Raw genomic sequence first — 22,834 nt, 5'->3', positions numbered from 1 at the left:
CCAGGCGCCCTGCCTGGGACAATCTTAATAAGCTTCTGAACAGTTTCTTTGCTTCTTAATATTTTAAGATGTGAGAGTGGATCTTAGGCCCATGTACGATCTCTTCTAGACCTAAGTCTATGATGAGATTCTGAGTCCTCGGGGAGTGGAAGAGTTCAGGACTCCGGCGTCCCCATTCCTACCGGCCACTAGATGGCACCCTCTCCCCTTCCAGACGCCTTCCCTGGCCTCTCTAGCCGTTTAGAGCCGGGGCCCTGAGTGATCCATGGGGGATCTTTGCGTGGAGAAGGGACTCTGGGGCTCTGCAGTTTGTTCCCCGCAAATCTGCATGTCTGTCCCTCGAGCTGTGCCGGTTATTAACTGCACGGGGACAGCCAGATGAGGGGAGGAGAGGCAGGTCCCGTCCGGCTCCCGCTGCTCTTAGCAAGTCACACACCTGGCCCGAGGCTGTCTCGGCCAGAGGATCCAGCTGGCAACCAGGCGCTGGGTGGAAACAGGGCAGCTCAGTAAGCTGCCCCTCTCGCATATGGCAGACCTCCCAACCCGCACACATGCACACTGCAGGAGGCAGTCTAGAGCAGTGGGTCTCGAGAGGGACCCAGAGGTGAGAGACTGTGTCCTTGTGGTCTTGGGACATCAGGCCTGTGGGACTCCGGTCTCCTCCTTGGGGCTTGAGAGCACCCGTGGCAGGGCTGACGGTCCCCGTGGCCGCCCTGGAAAGTCGGCAGACCCCAGGTCCTAATGGAGTGAGTGAAGCCAGAGGCCCGATTGGGGCCGGAGTGGAGGGCCTGCACTGTGGAGCAGGAGAGCCCAGGAGCAGACATCTCTGGGCTTTACTTCTAGCTCCCCAGGTGATAGGGGGTCAGTCACTTCTCGTAGCCATGGCTTGCATTCCCCTCCTGTGAACAGGGATAATCCCTTGCTAGTCCCTGTTCCCAGAGGGGTAAATGCCCCCCATCCAGGGGGTGGGGGAAAACCACTGAGCAGCTCTGTCAAGAGCCAAGGCATCCCTGGAGGAAACAGGAAGAATGTGGTTGTTTACCTGCGACGCCAGGCCAGGCCCAGTCTGCGGGAGGAGGAGAGAGCTTTGTTGCTGTGGAAAGGGGAGAAGATTTGGCTGCAGACCTGGGTGAAAGGGGAGGGACAAAGGAACAAACAAATAAAATCCAGGCCATCTGAAAGACGCGCGCCACAGCTCTGGAACAGAGATAACTGTCCCCACCCCCTGTGACCTCATCAGGTCCCTCAACCCACCCCAAGCCCCGTGAACAGGGCCCCTGCAGCCACGGCCCTGGCATTGCCACACACAGGTGGAGGTGAATGAGACATGGGGTAAATATGTAAGCAGGATCCCCAAACCAGTCCTTCTGCCTGCCTGCCAGTCTGGATTGGTGCATGGGTTAAGGAGGCTCAGGGCAACCTGCTCTGGGATCTGATAACCAGGGCTGAAGAAATCCCACAGGGAAGGAAAGGCAGCTGGAGCGGAGGAGCTGGCGAGTTCCATTGTGCCTGCAGAAGGAGGCTGCGAAGGCCCGAGCAAGTTTGCAAGGATGCCAGATCAAGTGGATGTGGCCAGAAGGCTGCACTGGCCAGGGGCTCTTGGCAGAATGAGGACATTTTATACTCAGGAGGAAAGGCAGAGAGAGAAGGGAAGACCAGGGGCCAAGCCTCTGGAAGCTCTGTCTGGTGGTATGGCCTCTCCCTATTCCTTGTGCTGCCTGAGGACCGCTCTCTCCTTCCCTCTCCGAGAAAATGATCCATGAAGGGCTCTGCCTGGTTTCTGGTCATGATGGTGACCTCCCTCTAGGAAGGACCACAGCTGGGAGCTCTTGCTCTCATGGCGGAAATGGAGCCATCAAGTGACCAAAGAAGACAATGGGGCAGGTCACCCCAATCCCTGAACCCAAACCCGAACCTTTGGTCTCTGTCCTCGCTAAGCTGCTCTGGGCCACTGATGTACAGAGCTGCTGATGCCGACCTTTATGCTCCCCAGTCCGTAAAAGTCAGGGCTGAATATTTCCTTATTAAAACAAACAAAGAGCTCTTATAAGGAGCTCTGAACTGGGAGTCAAATGCTTGAATACTAATAGTAATCTAACATGTATACTGCATTTTGAAATGCATAAAGCCTTTTCATATGCATTATTTCAAATAACCCCCAATAACCTTGTGAGGTAGAATTTTACTCTTGTTCTATATTTTACTATTATTCCATTTTGTTTCATTTTACTCTATTTTTATTCAGAGAGGTTAGGTTAACTTTCCCAAGGACACGCAGTTAGTAAGTGATTTTTAAAATAAAAAAAAATTTTAACCAATGAGTTTTCTGACTCCAAATTTTGGGGGGTTTTGTTTGTTTATTTGTTTTTCCCCTTGCATCATACACTGCCCTCATTAGTTTTATGTCTACGTCTGGGCCATTTTGATATCACTGTCTTCTAAAGATGAATGGAATTAACTGTTACCTTCTCATTCCTATTCTAGGAGTATGATAGACATTGCTTGGCTAAAATAGATATGTAGAGGTTCAAGTATGTTCTTATTCATCATTATAAAAATGTTCTGAGATGCCGTGGAGCCTAGGGATAGGGACTGTAATTTGGGCAAGTGCTAGAGATGGAAGACAGAATTGCATTCTGGATTTCCAAAACCTCTACCTGGAATTCGTACCCTGGTGGAAAACTCCTACTTCCTCCACCCCTCGGGCTCTAGTTGGTAGAGATGAGAGAGGGAGAGGCAGCACAAGGCAATGGCCAAGAACACAGGTTTCAGACAAATTATTATGGAACTTTATTATGCCACTGGAGACATAGTATGGCTATCTACTGCACGAGGTGATTTTGAAAAATTTCAGGAAAATCACTCATCAGAGCTCCTGGCATATTATGCTCAAGAAATACTAGCTGTTATTATGAATATTCTAATCTGTTTGCTCTTGGTCAAGGAGACCTTCTCTGGTAGTCATTTCCCTGCCAAAGAACACCTGAGCGTTGGTGGTATAGTGGTGAGCATAGCTGCCTTCCAAAGAACACCTGAAAACCCCCTCTATAGCCTCTGGGTGGCGCTGCAGCTCTACCCAGACAGTCACAGCCAGCTTTTCAGAGGTGAAGGATTTCCAAGGAACAGGGACAGGCAGGCTCCACAGATCTCCAGGAACTCCTCCTTCCCGTACCGCTTCCCCTGCCGGTGCCCCCAGCTCCTGGCTACCTTGTACCGCAGTCCATCCTGACCAGGAAATTGAGGGAGATGAGAGGGAGAAGCAGAGAAGGTTCCTCTGCCCGGAGGGGCAATTGTGGGCATCCCTTCCCTGGGCGCTGAAGTAAACGAGCTGATCGTAAGGTCAGAGGGGTGAGCCACTCACCCCATGCCCCACACTTGGGCTCCCCTCATCCAGCAAGCAGGAACGGCATGTTGCTGGACTTGGCTGGTGTGGGAGGTGCCAGCCAGGGTTCTTACCTTGCTGCCCAGATTGGGTCTGAGATAGCAGGAACTGGGATACAGACTGTAGGTGGCCAGGAACGAGCACGAGCTGCTGGAGCGGATGGAGGGAGGTCATGTCCTGCATGCGGGGGGGAGGGACACGCAAACAGCACAGAATTTACACGCCGGGGATGGTGGCTCCCTCTGCCTGTTGCCCGTCTGTCCCATGGGGTCTCCAGACTCAGAAACTTTTTTGGCCATGACCTTGCCTTATGCCTCTGTGTAGCTCAAGTGCCTGGCATGTAGTAGCTATTCCATTCATGCTGGCATTGTTACAGCTCCCGTGCCTGGCCAAGCAATGCCTTGCAGCCCATCATAGTTAAACTTTGCTTTGTTATTTAACGTCTGTGTCTGTCAGTCTCACCTCCCCACTAGACTATAAATGTCAGAGGCACGGGCTGAGGATTACCCATCTCTCAGAGCTTCGCCCTAGAAATGACAGGTAATCCCAATCATCCAATTTTGTATGTTTTAATCTCATGTCACTTGACTATGCTGAAAGTCATATCTTGGCCATTTCCTGGGCCTGAACCTCTCCTGGAGGAAGGAGCAAGTTATCAGGTCTTAATGCAACCAATTTGACTAGACAGAAAGTCCATGATCCCCGAGTTCCTCCTCCAGCTCCCACAGTGGAGATACCAATCCCAATGCTTGGGGCATCCAGATCTCCAGGGCTTGGTGCACAAAGATGAAGAAGAGAGGAACGGATGCTCATTTTAACCTTCAATCTTTCTAGAAAAGGGATGGTATTTCTTTCCCAGATAATCCAGAGCAAGAGGGGGGCTGGCCACAGGGACATCCGCCCTCTCAGACATTTGTCGTTACTGTTTTAGGGTGCCTCCTTCTTCCCCCAACAGCACTCTGTTCTGGTTTGGCTTTGTTGCAAAAGCTTGAGGGAGGAGAGTGGGCTCACTGGAGACAGAACCACTCTATGTCTGTAGCAGTGGCTGTCATCACAGGGCTCCCCCGAAGTGGCCAGCAGACACCAGCCCCAGCGCTGCTAGGTCCATTGTTTTGGCAGGATCAGCTCTCCTTTGTCCCAGGGAGGTAGAGGTAGCCAGGCTTCCCCTTTAAGAGTGCTCTCCTGTCTTCTCATCCCCACCCCAGGCCTTCATCCCTTCTTCACATTCCCTGTAGGGCGGTTTTGCAGACCAATCTAGATTCACTGAGAGCCAGGTCTAGAGGTGAGACATGTTGCAAAAGACTTCAGTTAAACTCACTAGCCCGCTGAGACTATCTGGGCTCCCTGTCATGGACTGGCATTTACCCCGGACATTTGGTTTCCAGGCATCATCGTGGCTCCTTGACTCAGGTGGCATGGCCGATGCGAGAGGGTCTGCTGCAGGGAGTCGCCGAGGTCCTCAGTTTTAATCTGTAAGTGGAGGCAGTAGGGGAATGTCAGTTCTGGGCCTCCACCCCCCACCCACCCCTGGCAGGCAGAAAGGGAGGCTTAGAGAAGGTCAAGGTGATGAGTGACGAGCCCAGAGTGCAAAGCTAGCTGGGTGCCTACGGGGTTGCAGCTTGATAGTCCTGCCTGCCTGTGCCCTTCAACGGCTAAGAGAGAGGCGAGTGGCCCTCTGGAGGAACAGTCTGTGAGCAGGTGGGGAGGGGTTCACAGATCGATCCGCCCCCCAGTACCGTTCGGCGGGCTGTGCCGGTGCAGAGGGCAGCTTACCCTCTCCCTCCGTGAGATGAGAAAAAATAAGTATATTGCAATGACTATAAACATTTCTGTTGAGTTCTGAGTTGATGCTCTTTTTTTTTCCCCCTTGGGGGAGATGTTAGAATTTCCTTTGTGAAATGATGCTGAATCTAAATGGGATTTGATTTTTTGTTCATTTTTTATTATTTTTTCTTTCGTCATCTCTAGACCCAGTGTGGGGCTCAAACTCACAACCCTGAGATCAGGAGTCATATGCGCCTCTGACTGAGCCAGCCGGGCACCCCTAAACAATATTTTAAAAATTCCCCACCTCACGGAGTGCACAGGGCTCAGTCAGTGGAGCGTCTGACTCTTGGTTTCCATTCACGTCATGATCTCATGGGTGGTGGGATCAAGTGTCCGTGTCAGGCTCCACACTCAGTGTGGAAACTGCTTGAGATTGTCTCTCTCCTCCTCCCCCTGCTTGCACTCTCTCTCTCTCTTTCAAATAAATAAATCTTTAAAAACAAGAATAAAATAAATAAAAACGTCCCACTTGATTAAAAAAAATGGCAACCCTTTATCAATCTTCCCCCATACTGTGTTTTATTTTTCTGGTCCACAAAATCCCAAAGACTGGGAGCCAGTTTCCCCTCTATCCCCTTTCCCTTGTTTTCCACAGTTGCCCATCTTCTGTGTGCTAAGCTGCTTCTGCCGCCCGCCCTCCTCACCCATGTGGCTTTGGTGACAGTCTTGGCCTGTCTCCCTACAGGTGGGGACATGTTTCCCTCACAGTCACTCACTACTGCAGTTGCAGCTCGAAGGGCCTGCGAGGGCTTCTAAACCCTCTCTAGCCTCCCTCCACCAAGCACCCACCTGTGGGTTTCCCAGGTGTCCAAGGGCAGGGCAAGACACACCATTTGTGCCCACCCGTCCTCCCACCCAGACAACAACTACCCTCTGGCAGCTTTTTGAGAAGTCCACTGGGGAGGGGGGGAGCCAAGTGACTGAATTCGTATAATATGACAAAGACCACAGGATCTAGACCATATCTTTTAAAATACACTGGGGAGACCCTCTGATGGAAATTCTTGGCCACGGATGTCCTGCTTAAACTACTTTCTTGGTCTACCCTGGGAATGTCACTGACATCCTAGAATCTCTCCCGTCCTAGTTTAACCCAAGTTAAAGGTTCAGGTGAAGCTACATTTGTGCTTCATCACTGCAGAGAAATGGTCTTTGGATCACAAAAGGAAGATTTCCCTTTGGCTGGAGAGCTAGGAAGATCCTACTGAGTGACATCAGAGACCAAGAAAAGAGCTAGTGTCCTAAATGCGGTGTGTTGCACACAGTGGGAACTTAATGCGAGTTAATCGAATAAAAGACACAAAGAACCCATCTCTCTACAGTCTCCTGCAGGATACAGTCAGGAGAACATGGAGCAGGGAGCTAGACCCTGCTTCCAAGTCCTAACCTGGAGTTTAGCTCACTAGGTAACCTCCAACCATCTTTCAGCCTGTAGGAGACTCACTTTCTCCCATCTGTTATGACTCTAGATGATCTTTCTCTCTTCCAGTCCTAAGACGGAATTACAAGTTCTAGTTCCCCGGGGCATTGGGCAGACTTGTCTGGCCCAGGTTGCTGTGACGTTCTTAGGTAAAGCACACCTACACAGCACCAACAAGCCAGGGTTACAAATTTGGTAAGAGGGGGCTTCTTTCAGGGACCATCTGTCCAAATCCCTCCTCTCTTCTCTCACCTAAAGAGACCTGTTCTGGAGCCTTGGAAGCAGAGAGGAGGAAGGGAAAGCAACTGGAAGTAGCACAGTGAGGGGCAGAGAGTTGAGACTTTCTGAAAAACTCTGAAGGCATGGCCACGCAGGAGGGATTTCCAAGACAGCTCCCATCCCTACCCCCAGTGCCCCTCAGCTCTTCCCACCCACGCTTGGCATCTCCATCTAAGAAGCTCTGGTGTCCTAGTTCTTCCCCTAGAAATTAGAGTTTTCACATCCTAGATTCCAGGGAAACATTTGTTAGCAGGTTTAAAAAAGCTAGGAATAGATGATAAGACCACTTATTTAAAACCACCACCAACCACCACCGCCACCCTTAAGATTGGCTCGAAGAGATTTTACTGAAGCAAAGCCTTTGGGGGCCGGCCTCCCCTCCCTGCATCTCCCTTCTAGAGCCCTCTCCCATCCCCCAGCACATCCCTCATCTCAGCGGGGAGGGGGGTGGAGGAGGGGTGAGGTGGGATGGAGGAAGGGGGACAGAGGGAGAACACTGAGCATTGGAGCCAAAGCCACGCCCGTGGAACCACCTGGGGCGGCTTGGCGTGGTGCCAGCTCCGAGGCAAGTGGCAGGGTTCCTTTATAGACTCGTTATGCGCAATGGAGATAAGAAGGTGCAGCTATGACAGAGCTTGAAAACATGTGCTTTGCCTCCAACCTGTGTGCTATCTGTTAGAATCAGTGCCAGGTCTTCCTGCAACACTTAATTTCAAAAACCAGCGCCATCATAAAAGAAAACGCACCCTTTCATCTGCTTCCTGGATCAATTGCCCTCCAAACTCTTTTAGGGGCACGGCCGACCTCCCAGTTCTGAAAATGAAGCGGCTGATAGCAGAAATTCCCTTTGGGCGTTCATCCGGGGCGTTCTGACCAACCCCCCACCCCAATGCCCCAACTCGTGTGTCATTCTCCCGACTTTCTGTTTCACCAACATTTTTCTTCTTTCATTTTTCATACTTCATTAGCCTTTGGGTGTGAGCTGCTGACAGTAACCCCCGAAGAGAAGAGTCCTACGCAAACCAAATCCAGAGACACTAAAGGAGATTTCCTTTTTCGAGGACAAGTTCTAAAACCTCTGTTCTGGTAGGTGGCTGTCGGAAGGGGAGGAAGGGAGGGAAAAAGGCACATTCAGGGCTCTTCTAGCCTTCCGCACACTGACAATTCTCTGAGTCCACAGGCTGAGAAACTCCGAAATTAAGGAACAAAAGCCCTTCCCAAATCAAAAAATCCCTTTCACTGCTGTCGAATGGAAAAGATTGGAGCCTTTCCAGGCAACTGGGTGTTGGTTGTGGATCTGGATGGTGAGATAGAGAGGCTTCTGTTGGAATCCCATTGACTTCTAATGTGAGAACCTGAGGCAAATTGGGTGAAAATCCAATTTCCCCCTTACTTGTGAAAACCCAACCCAACCCACAGCCTGCCTGGAATCGGGAAAACTGTCTCCAGGGTCCCTTTGGTGGTTCTTCTCACGTCAATGAAATCTCTCTCCAGGCCCTGCTCGGGACGGGCTACTCCCATGGTGGTACATGGGCCGCCACAGAGGACCTCAACCTGTCCCGGCCACTGACCCTCCTGTCCGCGTATTAGATGAGGTTTGTTAGTTCAGGATTTTCTCTACCCACTGCGCGGTGCACAAGTATTACCCTGAGTCTTGGGCTGTTGACCAGGGAGGTAAAAAGTCGTCACGTGTGATTAGCTTTTCTAAGCCCAGTGAACTCCCTGACATCACCTGCTTGAGAAAGCAGTAGCCTCCTTCTGGGAGGAGAGAGCCCCCTCTAAGGATCTGGAAGCCTTCAGACATTCCTACTTGGTTTCTCCTCCCAGCTGGGCGGGGGTGTAGGGATGAGTATTTACCTTCCCATCTCATGGAGGCCCAGAGAGCTTCAGAGATGGGTATTAAGTTACATAACAAGACACTGGCAAAAGTCCCTTAAGGGAATGATCCTCTGACTCTCTCCTGGTGCTCTTTCTACAAAACAGTGCGGCAGACATCCCAGGGAGAGGAGACGGCATAGACTGTGGGTGATGGCAAGGGTGGTGTTCTGGCCCAGACAACCCCGCGGACCTCCTTATGAACCATCTGTTTTGGGGTCATGTGATGGGGCAAGGGGGTGCTGGGGTACCCCTCCCTAGCCCCTCCCATACAGTTTCACATGGTTCTCTCTGGGGGAAACAGCCCAACGCTAATGAACAGATCACTGGCGATGCAGACGATCAAAGCTGTTGTCTTGGTTGCATAACTCGTTTGTGGAAAGTGTTTCATAAACATTTCACAAGAAGGAGAATTTCAAAGCGTGAACATCTCCCAACCTGCCTTCAATTACAGGCAAGACTTTTTTTTTTTTTCTTTCTCCCCCCCTTCTACACTTCTCCCGAGCAGTAAGGAAGAGTTTCTGTTTTGTAACTGATGTATAAAGGGTTGGCAGCGAACACGTTGCTCATGAAAATATCCTAAGAATATATTTCAAGTGGTGGAAGGGGGCAGGCAGGTAACTCATCTCTGTGAACAAGGCTGAGATTCCCCCAGGAGATGTTGGCTGTATCTTCGCTTGGGAGACTCTCCTCTTTCCATAGTTCTTGGTTGTTCCCTGGGAGTCCAAGACTTCTGCCTCTTCAGAGGCCTCTGGGAAGTGCCTGGGGAGATGGCCTCACCCATTCCCTGGTCTATAGTCAGACCTACGACAGACCCGCCTAGATGCCCCTTTGCCCATGGACACTGGGATCGTCTTCCTGACTGCATCAAACCTCTAGACAAAGGCGGAGAAGAGACGGGGACCCTTGAATAAGCTAATAGCTTCTTAGGAAGCCCGGGCCACTTGGAGTAGCCACCTCCTGGAAAGAAACTTTTCAAAGACACATCCTTGTTTTCCTGGCTTGCGCCTACTCTAGAAATGCAACCAGCTTATCAGTCATGTTAGTTAATGTTTTGGCTTCAGTTCTTAGGACCTAGCATGGCTAGTGTTGACACATGTGTGAAAAACCCCATCATTTTAAACCCATAAAAGTTTTCTTCTCCCTCTGGCACATAAGTCCATGCATTCAAGTTTAATAACTCTGGGAAGGGGCTGTGCCCTCACCGAGGACGCATCCTCGCTAATGTTCCTTGGTGCCTAGGACTTGAGCAACTTTGTACCGCGTTCCTTCGGTGCCCTCCTGAGATGCCTGTGGCCTTCCCTTCCCGTGGGTTGACAGGAACTCTCTTTTTTGACCCTGATCCCCTTTGAATCAGACTGTTCTTGTTCTCCCAGGACACCTGGTGGAGAAGAGCCCAGAGCTACTACGGTTTAGGAAGGAGTTCCACAGAACGGTTGACTTGCCCACACAGAGAGCAGCGCTGCCCTCAAATAAATGAAAGTGCGGGAGGCAGGAGGTACAGTGCGGGGAGAAATGCTGGGCATGTTTCTGAATCAAACGCTGAAAATGGTTCCTGAGCCCAGTGGCCATTCTTGGGAGGCGTCTGGTGAGTGAATGTAATTTGCCATGACACTCAGATCTTTGGTGAATACCTGGGCTGCTCATCATGGACAGATTTTGCTGTCCTTCCCAGGACAGGGGATGATTTAAAAACAAAAACAAAAACAAAAACAAAAACAAAAACACATCCAGAGAACAAGGACAAGGCCCAGGGTCAACCGTGTGTCCTGCCTAGGGGTTCCATCCCTGATTCTAACTGGTTGCATGATCTAATATTCAGTGATTTTGTTCCATTCTCTAGGCCTAGACTGTTTCTCCACAAAAGGAGAAAAAAAGGCTAGATGGAATCTACTTAAGAAACTCACAATATATAATATTAATATTCAATTATTCAAATTAATTCAATTTAATTATTCAAATTAATATTCAAATATTCAATTATTCTATCAATATATAATAGAGAATGGGAGCACACTTGGGAGCACAAAGTATGCTTGTCACCATACCCATTATACAGATGGAAAGATTGAGGCTTGGAGCCATTAAGAAATTTGCTTAAAGTCACACTAGGATACCGTAGTGTGGATAATAAAGCTGAGATTTCAACCCAAGTTGACTCCACGGTTCTCCATAAACCTGACACTCAACTGTGTGTGATAGGTTCCTAGAATCATGGACCCTCCAAGGCAGCATCATGCAGACCATGCCAGGGGTAAGGCAAACACTCAGCAAGTGTTGTTGATTCCCTTCCCCATTAGAACTGGAGGGAGGGGTGCCTCTGTGGCTCCATCAGTTAAACATCTGCTTCCGGCTCAGGTCATGATCCTGGAGTCCTGGGATCGAGTCCCATATCAGGCTCCCTACTCAGTAGGGGTCTGCTTCTCCCTCTGCCCCACACCCTGCTCCTCCCCCTCCTTCCCCCTGCTCATGTGCTCGCTCTCTCTTTCTCACTCTCTCTAATAAATAAAATCTTTAAAAAAAAAAAAAAAAGAACTGGAAGGAAATATACCTATCACCTGGTCCAGACAGTTCATTTTATAGCTATGATTCCTGAAACCCAGAGTGGGGAAATATAAGGTGCTCGAGGCAACACAGCTAGAGTTGTGGGCAAGCCATTTCCCATCAGGACGGGTCTCCTAACTGCCCACTCAGTAATCAGTCCATTCCATGTCACGGTGGCGCGGTCCTCGCCTGCCCCGGCTCCTGTCCTGTTACTCAGCAGTAACCTTAATCTCACTATTCTAATGACATTTCATCAAAAGAAAACGTGCGCCCGCCCCCAGGTTCTCAGGGTGAGGTTTACGTCCAGATAAAGCACACGTCTACTAAGTACGAACATACTTGGCTTGGGAACTGACATTCTGTATTTCCTTGACATGTAGGAATTCACTCCAGGGGCTAGATATTTGCTCTTTTCCTCCCCGCTCCCTCATGATGAGGAAGATACGTGGGGAGGGGAAAGAGAAGGTCCAGGCTGGCCATGAAATCCCTATCCCAGTGAATATTTTACTCTGAGTTCCAAAGGAAAATAAATAACGTAAGGAAGGGCAGATGTCCTGCTTGTCCTGGACACACACGCGCGTGCGTGCACACGTACACACAAGCACACACACACACATAGCACCAGCTTGTGGTTGCAAAGCACTCTACAGATTAGTTCCAAGAACTTCAGCTCCAGAAAGAGAGAACATAATATTTTTTTAGCGCTTTAGAGATTAAAAAGCACTTTTAAATATATCGCTTATTCTTCATGATATTTCAATGATGGAAAATAACCCTATCAAACGTTTTTCCAGATGCAGACACAGTTAGGAGAACACACATAATGTACCCACTGTCAGACTGGCAGGAAGAGCAGAGCCGGACTCTCTACTTGGGTCATTCACTTCCAGACCCTCCCCCTTGTCTGTCTGTACTGTTCTGTGAGGCAATCCTTTTGGGTTTCCCCCAACACCAGACTTACCTACCCAGAATGTGCCTGTGGATCCCTGCCTCCTTTGTGTGTCGCGTTGTTTTCACACATGGGGCATGGTTGGTGTAAACATTTCCATGAGGGGAGCCTGGGACTTCTCCATGTATGTGGGGTCTCCAGTTATTGAAAGTAACACTTACCACAAGTCTGAATGGGATTCTCTTTTGCATTTCCTGGGAGCTGCCTGGCACAGGGAAGCCTGCCTCTGAGAGTCGGAGCCTTGGTTATCTATGAAAGTAAGCGCTTTTCCCTGATAATTTTCATCTTCGAGAACTGTCTTCTAGCATGGCTGAGATCCTTGTCTTTTATATTCCTGTGGGACCCCCAAATAAAGTGAGGCACCCCCTGTGGCCCTCCAACACTGGGTCTGCTCCAAGAGCAGTGGAGTAAGCTGGTCTCCTATGTGGCATGCTTGAAACACAGGTTTCCTCTCCCATAAAGTTCCTCTTCCCAGTTCAGGGGACAAGCATTTAGTATGCGCCTACTGTATACTTCAGGGAACTAGCAGCACAAAGATGAACAGGGGCCTCCCAGGTGAATTAGGAGAGAGCTCACAGGAAGGAAGCAGCTACTATGCAATGCTCGTGCCATCATAAGTGTGCACAGTGGTTGTGTGGAGAGGCTGTCACTCACTGTGGCAGGGCAGAGCATGGCTAGAGAGAAAGGCCAATGAGGTAAGGAAGGCCCCACAGAAGGAAAGTCCTCTGGGCAGCTCTGTATGGTGAAGGGGGCTCACCAGGAGAAGGCAAAGAAGGGAAGGGAAGACCAGTGGGAAAAGCTTGCCCAAAGTTGCAGAGGGCGAGAGCGACAGGCAGTTCAGCAGCTGCTGTGTGGGTTTGGGGAGAGGGAGGCGGGGGCAGGCAGCCAGGGCTCCTGGAAGGCCCGTGCGCCCTGCATAGGAATTCAGACTGGACTCTGGGGGCAAAGTGTAACTGGAATCGAGGGGAATAGCACAGAGAGACTGTCTTTGGCTCCGTCATGCCAGCAGTGGTATGGAGTGTGGGTTGGAAGAGGTTACAACGCAAGCAGGGCAACTGGTAAAAAGGTGCAGAGTGCAACCATCCCAGTGAGAACCAGTGAGGAGGAGCCCAAGGCCACGACAGCAGGACCACAGAGCAGAGGAGAGATCTGCTGACAGAAAATAGACTTCTACCCCTGAAGCTTTATGCTTCATAACAAAGGATGGTCTATTTCGGGAATTTCCTGGTGGCTGCCTGCGGGACCGAAAGAGCCAACCCAGACACCAGTCTGAAAGGCCACGGTCAACCCCACTGCTGGATGATGGGCTGGAGGGCCCTGGGGTTCCAGAAAGCGTGTGCTTGTGAGGTCACACAGTTCTGCAATGTGTAATTTTCAAAAGCTAATTACTGATTTCAAATGAGAAGAAAAAGAAGATTAGAAAACAGGAAGCATTCCAAATGTTATGTATCCGTGTTGAACTTTTTAGTTTACGAGGTGTTAAAGTTTGTTGTAGAGTTTCTTCTTTTGCCTGGGGAAAGGGAACACTTGAGAGGTTTCAGGGCATGTGATGACAATGCACATACACACGCGTGCGCGCGGATATTCCCATGTGTGAGTGTGTGTTTAGCAATAAGTAATAACACAGATCCTTCCCTTCTTGCATCTTGAGTCATGTCTACCAGCAGGCACCGCCTGGGATGTGGCCTCCTGACCTCCCTTAGAGCTTTCCATGATGTTCTTTGGTTTACAAAGCACTTTCAAACACACAATTTGGGTTGATTTTCAGCATATTCTCACGAGATTGAAAAGGCGGGTGCTGTTATTCCCATTCTACAGCTGAGGGAAACAAAGTTGAAGAAAGGTAAAAGATTTATCCCAAGTGCATGGCTGAACCCAAGTGCATCTGAACCCAAGTCTTCGGATCTAAAATCCAGCACCCGTTCCGAATCCTGAACGTTCCTCACCTGCCTCCCACATAAGCAGATTTTCAGTCTCAAAATCTATCCCCTTGCAGCTCCAAAGACTTATATTTCAGTTCGGGATAGATATTGATTGGCTTCATTATGAATAGAGATCTTGCTAAAGGTGATATAAATGGCTCTACTTTCCCTTGAAGAGTACCTAAAAGATAATTTAATGAATGACTCAAGTCATAATTGTGAACTCCTTTTAAAAGCGATCATGCCCTCAGGGGGACAAAGTGTTTGACTTCTGCTGGCTGAGGCACTAAACAGCCCCCAGTAGCCCCCAGTAGTTTTTTGGGGGTTTTTTGGTTGTTGTTGTTTTTTGTTTTTATTTTTTGTGGGTGGGTTTTTTCGTTTTTGGTTTTTGGGTCTTTTTGCAACTCTCCTTTTTAAAGTCCTTTCTCACACCAGGTTTTTATCTGCTACTGTTGGTATGTTTGGTTCTAGCAGCCCGTATTCCAGCTCAAATTTGCAGCTTTTATTTGCTGAGGGCTGGAAAAAACCAGATCATTAAGTTCATTACAACTGTTTCGAAAATAAAAATTTCAGGCTCTGAGAAAGAACTTGGTTTGCTCCCTTCTCATCCTTAGTGGGGTCCTAAATAGGTAAGGCTTCGGGCTCTCTGGATAAGAAAGCCACGTGGTAGCTCTACGGAGCTCCCCTTAACATCGGGCTCACGCTTTGGTTCAAATTTTATTGAGTACATATCTATCTTGTTACACTTATTAGCCTGGAATAGGGCCCCAGGGACAATGGTTGGCTGAACCCCCACAATTGGTAGTATAAGCTACATTCTCTAATGTTGGGGAGCAGTTATGAAATTTGTTATAAAAAGTTTAAGGGATGGGGCACCTGGGTGGCTCAGGGGGTTAAGCCTCTGCCTTCAGCTCAGGTCATGATCCCAGAGTCCTGGGATTGAGCCCCGCATCGGGCTCTCTGCTCAGCAGGGAGCCTGCTTCCCCCTCTCTCCCTGCCTGCCTCTCTGCCTGCTTGTGATCTCTGTCTGCCAAATAAATAAATAAAGTCTTAAAAAAAAAAAAGTTTGAGGGAACGTGAGTCAAAGGATTCCCTAATCATCCATCTGTTTCCCTGCCTAGGAAAGGGAAATAATTTCTGATTCTTACCCAGGTCTCAAGAACTTGGGCTAAATGTCTATGCAATATATTCCAGGGAAGGTGTTCCTTGCTTTTGCCCCCCCAGACAACATGAAGATAATGATGGGGCACGTTCATTACCAAGAGACCGGTCCTGCTTGTTCTGGCCTGCCCAGCAGAGCGTGATAACCTGTTACTCAGTAGTTGCGGATTAGATCCGTGGGGGGATTAATGCAGAAATGCTTCCGACAATCCTAGAATACAGGACACTGGGTCTCAGAGAAGTCAGATGCCTTCCCAAAGACCCTACAACCAGAAGTGGCAGAGGCGGAATAATGAACCTAGGCCTGACTGGATCCAGAATCAACCCTCTTTCCACCGTATCATGCAACCTTAAAAAGCCACACCAAAGTCGGCTGATTTCCTTTCCCATAGGGTTCCTTGAAATGAGGGTCAGGCGAACGCGATTGTTACTTTTTGTAAGCGTGTGTACAGGGACACATGTATACAGGCATGCCTGTATCACCCCTGGAGGTCAAGATCGGGTCATATGGTGGAGACAGGACTCATTAACAGATCACTGCCATCCGGGAGGGATGTCTCCCACGGCATGCCATAGGACTCTGTGCGTGGTCTGGTCTTGCTAAGAATGTGATCCGTAAATCGGATGAAGCTGAAGCTTACAGCCTTCATAAATGTCCATATGAGGGGCAGGCAGCAGCACTACCTGGTCCTTGGCCCCAAGAGATCAAGATTAAAAAAAAGAAGAAGAAGAAGAAAAAAGCGTGAAGCTACGGAAGGATGGGAAGAAAGTAATCAGATAAAAACGTAGGAGCAAATAGAAGAAGCCTTTACTTAGAATATGAAAATTAGCTGTACAAGTTGAGACAACAGTTAATATTAAAAATACTGGAGAGACATTAATGAACTCAAAGAGCATGTAAGTTGACAGTGTGATACTATTATCTTTTAAAACAATCTGTAGGCTAGGCGCTCCTAACGGAAACAGAGGATCGAGGGAGGTTCCCCTGTTTGACCGTGTAAGTTCCATGAAGACGGGCGGGCTACAGGCTTGTCTGTGCTTAACACAGGGCATAACACAGAGTACCTGCTCAGTAAAAGTTTGTTGAATAAGGAAATGGATGAGCGAATGAACAAGGGACCCCGCTGTGCTCTGGCCTATAACCAAATGTCATCTGACAATTGAATGTTGCACACCTGTGGATATTACGCTTAAAGATCGGTACTGCAAAATATATGTATATGCAAAGGCATCAAGGCACATAGGAGTTCAAAGAGGTCATGAGAGCTCTGTAAAAAAAAAATCCTTAAAACGGCCTACTGTCCATTGATAGGGTAATAAAAATGAAAATTACACTGGAACATAGATTGTTACATGGTCATTAACAAAAATCAGATAACGATACGTATTGCCATGAAACAATCTATAAATCCCATCTTTAAGTTGAAGAAGAAAATTTCAGAAGAATATACACAGTATATTTTATACTTGTATATGGACATGTATTTGCATTTTTTAAAAACGCACAAGCATTTCTACATTCCCATCTGCACCCATATCCCTGCAAGCACAGAAAGAGAAGTCTTTTAGACGTATCCGCACCACACCGGGAGCAGGAGTTACTTCTGGGAAGAGGGCTGAGATGGGACAGCGATCAAAAGTCTTCCTTTTTATCTCTATTATTAATTTTTTTTTTTTTTGTACAACCAGAAGGTATTCCTGTATTATGTGTGTCATTGCTTTCAGAAAGAAACCTGATATGTGGAATCATTTGGGTACTTCCGGATATCCGCCTGTCAAGGGCAAGATTTCGGGGTGATAGCTCTTCTCAAATATTAAACTGTTGTCAGGTAAAGTGGAAGGACGAGAGGCCTGGAGCTAAGGCAAGCAGAGTGACTACTCCAGAGCTGGTGACCACAGGGGAGGTTGACTGGGGTCTAACAGGAGAAAAAAATGGCCTGACAGTGCCTTCCTCCCAACCCTGGAGCGGGCTGCACTTTGGGTAGTGGGGCCGGAAACCCTGGGTAAGCTTTGACAGACATGGGGTGAAGGGCCGTCTAACAGGGGTGTGAAAGCATTTCATTACATACAATTAATACTTAAACGCCAAAAAAAAAAAAAAAAAGCAAAATCTCAGATGGTAAAAACAGAATATATTGAGCTTTATAAAAATTTGCTCCATTTTCTCCTTTTAACATGTCACTAAAACAAAGCTTAGCCGTAAGATGCTATATCATGGATAAGTCTTGACATACAAGGTAGAAGGGAGGAGGAAGAAAAAGCCTTTTGGGCAGGGGGGATGGTTAGCCATCTGCGGAGCTGTTCCAGGAACAGGGCACTTCTGACCTATGGGACCCTTTGGCTCTCAGACTCTGTGTATCTTTGACTCACTCTGGGGTTAGAGGATCGCCCCAAATTTGCTGATGAAAAATAGTCACAGTGCTCTCAGGTGTCACTGGATAACCCACCCCCACGTTTCCAAGAACCGGCCAGGAGAGGGCAGGCCCAGGAGAGCCTCATTACCCACAAGGAGCATTTGTTAGGGGGCCCCGCTCAGGTTTGGGCTCAGTGGCTTGGTGCTGAAGCCCAACCTCAAAGAGTTTAAAACACTGGGCCTCAGCCAAGGGCTCCGGGGGCCCAGCCAGCAAGCAGCGTTAGGAAATATGCATCCGGGACTGGATGGAGCCCACGACGTGACTCTATTCACATAATACCAACAAGCTCCCCTTCTTGCGGAAAGGGGTGAGTTTGGGGGGCTCACTTGCTGAGGAAAAGATGACAGGAAGCAGGGCAGTAGGAAGAAGAGAAGGCCCTGAAAAAGCAGAGAGACCAGAATTCAGGACCGAGGGATGGGTGGCGAGGCAGACAGATTCACACCGGCTATCCCTCAATCTGTTCATTTAGGAAACACTTGCTGAATGGCCACACTGCCAGGCACTGCTCTACTGTAATAAATAAAATGCAAGGCCTTTCCTCAAGTAGTTCACAGTCTAGTCCGGGAGGCAGACCCACTCACAGTAGGAGGCTGTTGAGATACAGAAGTTGGAGGGAGTGTCCCCGGAGGGCTGCCTGGAGAAGGAGACATTTGAGCTGGGTGTGGAAAGGTGAATGAAAGCCTGATGGTGGGGGGAGTGGCAGGGGGGAGAGGGTGTGTATGTGAGAGAGTGGTAAACGTTGGTGCCAGAGCTCGCTCCAAACAGAGTCAGGATGTCTGTAATTCTCGTTCCTCTCTACCTTCAGTACACCTCCATCCCCTCGAAAAGGATTCTCCTCGATTCTCTGAAGCACCCAGTACTTACATGTCTTTGGGATGGGGAGAGAGAGAACCTGACAACCTCTTGGGAAGCTGGACTCTCGGATCCTCTTCCCTCCGAGGCATGCCTGAGTGTTCCCAGACAATACTAGACCCTTGCTGGGTTGCCCGATCCTGGGCAAAGGCCGACCCCTGGGTCCTCCTGCTCTTCCCACTTTGCTTTATACCAAAAAAGTGTCCGTCCCTCCTGGGCCCCTGGGCAAGGCGACACTCTGGAAGGTGCCCTGCTAGCCAGGAATCTGCCCTCAGTACTACCAGGCTGAATGCAAAGGGGAAGCACCAAGCCCTCAGAAAGGAAGTTTGCTCTGGTTCATGTCAGAGAGGAAGAGACCTTGCCTTTGGGCAGCTGCATTGTCTCTCCAGGCAGGCAGAGTGCTATTAACCTGTTTCTGCCTGCTAGCTCTCGCGCTAGCAACTCCTCTCTTTGAGGGTCCCAACCCAGAGCTAGGGGGCACAGAAGCACCCCACCCCTGCCTGCTGCGCAAATCCACATTTACCCCCAGTGACCGGGTGTCCAAATCTTTCCAGGCTTCATTTACGGGCTACGCAAGTGGTCTATGAAACCTACTTCCCAGTCCTCAGAAGAGCCCACCCAGAGAGATGGGGTCAAGTTGAAACATTGTTCCTGTTAGGATCACATCCCTTCTCTGAGAGATGTCACTGGGGTGGGGGTGGGGGGCACAAATTAATATATAACTCACTTTAAGCAAATAAATCCTACAGATGACCTTCGGTTCTAATGGACTGTAAAAAGCATTTTTCATTATTTGAAAAGATTCAGTCTAGGGGCACCCGGGGTGGATCCGTCTGTTAAGTGTCTGGCTTTGGCTCAGGTCGTGATCTTAGGGTCCTGGGATAGAGTCCCATGTAGGGCTCTGCGCTCAGTGGGGAGTCTGCTTCTCCTTCTCCCTCTGTCTTTCCCCTTGCTCATTCTCTCTCTCTCTCAAATAAATAAATACAGTCTTTAAGTTAAAAAAAGAAAAAGAAAATTCAGTCTAGTATTCCTTTAAATAGCAGGCTCTCTTGGTGAAGAAAAGTAAGATTTAGTTTATAAAACTTGGACTTAGTGCATATCAGGAACCTCCCTCTTAGGTTTAGTGAGATTGTGAGACAGGCCTGTGTTTACGTGGCAGAGACGAAGTCTGGCATATTTTTCTTTTTTCTTTTAAGATTTTATTTATTTATTTGACAGAGAGAGATCACAGGTAGGCAGAGAGACAGGCAGAGGAGGGTGGGAAGCAGGCTCCCTGCTGAGCAGAGAGGCCCATGCAGGGCTCTATCCCAGGACTCTGGGATCATGACCTGAGCCGAAGGCAGAGGCTTAACCCACTGAACCACCCAGGTGCCCCTCTGGCATATTTTTCTTATATTGCTCTAGTAACAGGCTGAGTCAGATCCCAGGGCACAGGGAAGAACCTCAGAGGGAGGCCAGTGGTTGGGGGAAACTGAACAGAACTGCCATCTGGAAAAAGGTGAAACCCAGGCCTCCAGGCCAGTGTTACGGCGACAACACCAATTTACTCATTTACTGTGTCCCAGATACTTTGCTTTCAAAAATCTCATTGAAACCTCCTCCTAACAATGCTCTAAGATTCCTGCTATCATTTCCTCCCATTTTACAGGGGCAGAAACTGAGGCAGAGAGCGAAGTGACCAGATGACACAGGGCCAGTTGGTAGAGCCAAGATTCGAATCCAGGTCTGTGGGAAGCTGGAGCTGGACCTCTGACCAGCACACGGTCATCTGTGAGCCTCAAAGCAGGGACAAACCTGCATCAGTCCATACCAGCAAAATCTGGGCGCCAGCCCTGGGGAGGAGTGGCCAAGAAACCAAAGCAAAACAGGATGTAAACCAAGGATCCTTGGGGGTTGCAAGCTAAGGGGATTTTAGTAGCCACACAGGGCAGAGGGAGGGGAGTCCTAACACTTGCTGTGATCCCAAGCAGTGGAGGTCTGGGGTGGGGGGGTGCTACGGGTGCGGTGGGGGCAGCTGCAATGAGCAGAACAAGCTGGGTTTGGAGACAGCAGACGGCACTGAACACAGCGCCTGTTAGCAAGGAGATGCTGAGTCAAGGTAAGCTTCACGAATACGCCCTGGCTTGACCACCTACCTGCAAGTCCCTTGACCATTTTAGGGAACTGAACAGCTACATAGATAGGAGCAGCTCCTGAGCCCTGAGAGCAGCCTCCAAAGCTATTCTCGGGGCTGGACCAGGAGAAGGAAGTTGGAGATGGAGAAAGTGTATTTTCAGCTGCAGTTGGGAGTCTGGGAGAAGTAATTTCTTGGTTACTAGAGCTGCCTTGACAGCCCTGTGACTCGGGGGCAGAGAGAAAGCCAGGTCCCACCCCTACCCTGCAGGCACATACCCAGGCAAACACTCCTCTCCCTGTACCCTTCTCACGCACAGGCCTAGGGAGGGGGTGCTTCTCGTGGGGCCAGGGGAACCCTCTGGGTGGGAACCCTTCTTCACCCCACCCTTTCCCTGGCACCCTTCCCTGAGCCGGCAGATGCTATCTCTGCCATCCTAGCTGGCAAGCCGCGGCCATGAGAGGTCTGCAGCAGCCGGGATGAGTGAGAAGGCTCTGGAAATGTGGAAAAGTACTGTACGGGTGTCAAACGAGGGTCTCTGGGTTACATGAGGTCATCTCTCACCTGCAAGAGCGCCGTCTCACTTGCTCTCTCTCGCAGCGGGGTACAGTCAGACAGACCTATTGTATATCTGAGCCCCACCTTGGGTAACTTACTTAACCTCTGACTTATAGTTTCCCCAGCTATCTAATGGGAATAATAATGCTCACCTCACCAGGCTGTCGTAAGAATTAAGTAAGAGCGAACAAGATACAACTCTATGTAAAGTGCCCAACACATTCCATCATCCTCGGTTTGAATCCTGCTCTAAGCAAGTCCCTTGACCTTTCAGAAACTCAGTTTCTCCATCTGTAAAATGAAGAGCAGAAAAGCTACTATCCTGGGTTGGGCTGACAGGTTTAAATGAGCTACTACTTATGAAGGACTCAACCCAGTGGGGCTATGAAGCCGAGGACTCAGAAGTATTGGCTTCTTCTGCAGCTGGGGCCAAATCCGGCTTCCCTTTCAATATGGTTGCTCCAAAAATACTCCAACATGAGAGGGGGAGGGGCTGACCCTTCAGCAGAGTCTGCATGCACCAAAGGCAGCTCACTGAGATCCCAAGGGAAGTCCTCCTTCGTATCCCTGCAGAATCAGAGGGTTCGGATGCTGGCCTCGTCACCCCGCTGCTCTCCATCCCACACCTGCGCAGAGAGAAACAGCCCATCTCTATGCCCCCATCCAGCCAGGGCCCGGGCTGGGGCCCCAGAGGAGCTTTGTGCTGGTGTTGGCACCATCGGGTAACCTGGAGTGTACAAGAGACAGGCCTCCTGAGAATCCACAGCCACTCCGATCTGCGCCTGGCTACCCTGCTCTCAACAAGTCTTGGTCCATCCAATACAGGGGCCGACGCCCGGGGCCACAAATGCAAAAAACAGCTGCGTGTGAGACCAGAGAGAGCCAAGTGTGGCTGGCAAAGGAAGACAAATTCCCACCTCTCCAAAAACAAAGACACTTATCACGGCTTCCCACCCAAGCTTGGGGTGGGGGGGATGGGGGCTCAGCTTGGGAGCTCAGGGAACTCAGAAAAGTATTACCATTCTAGTAGCATCTGCAGCTCATCTAAACTGGTAGGAGCCCAGCTCCACAGCCACACAGGGAGAGGAGAGGACGAGAAAATTATGGGTTCTCGTGCATCAGAAAGTAATAGGAGCTAATGTTTATGGGTCGATTACCGTATGTCAGAAACTATTTGGAGTTATAAATCTCAGCCGTAATTACTCCTTACGACATGCCTGGGAAGGAGACACTCACTGCTCTCGGCTTCGGATGAGGAATAGGAGGCCCAGTACAATCGGCTCAGCCCCGCCGTCTGATGCCCCCTCTAGACAAGCTGGGCCATGGAGGGGGCCAGGCTGGGCCGTCTGGAGTCCGGCGGGCCTGGCTTTCAACTCGCTTCTGGACAGCGTGATTGTGGGAAAATTCCTTAACCACTCAGCACCTCAGTTTCCTTATCTCTAAACCTGGAATAATCCCATCTGTCTTACAGGGTTGCCAAAAGTATTAAATGGAATAAGGGATATTTGGCACTATGATAATAACTAATAATGGATTTT

At 49.4% G+C, this 22,834-nt stretch overlaps 1 protein-coding gene across 3 annotated transcripts in view; it reads right to left on the bottom strand.

Moving 5' to 3' along the window:
* Nucleotides 1–22,834, bottom strand: part of POU2F3 (POU class 2 homeobox 3) — a 102,948-nt gene that overhangs the window by 14,205 nt on the left and 65,909 nt on the right. For all 3 annotated transcript variants that reach the window (XM_044258053.1, XM_044258050.1, XM_044258051.1), the window contains 3 exons: nt 4,748–4,852; nt 3,457–3,559; nt 1,043–1,125 (listed from right to left, as the gene is read on the bottom strand). In XM_044258053.1, the coding sequence (XP_044113988.1) occupies nt 1,043–1,125; nt 3,457–3,559; nt 4,748–4,852 (291 nt within the window). The remainder of the gene's footprint in view (nt 1–1,042; nt 1,126–3,456; nt 3,560–4,747; nt 4,853–22,834) is intronic.

Source organism: Neovison vison, chromosome 7 (genome assembly GCF_020171115.1).
Source record: "Neovison vison isolate M4711 chromosome 7, ASM_NN_V1, whole genome shotgun sequence".
Taxonomy (NCBI): domain Eukaryota; kingdom Metazoa; phylum Chordata; class Mammalia; order Carnivora; family Mustelidae; genus Neogale; species Neogale vison.
Note: the sequence above shows the minus strand (reverse complement) of the source record. Positions and strands in the feature narration are given on the sequence as shown.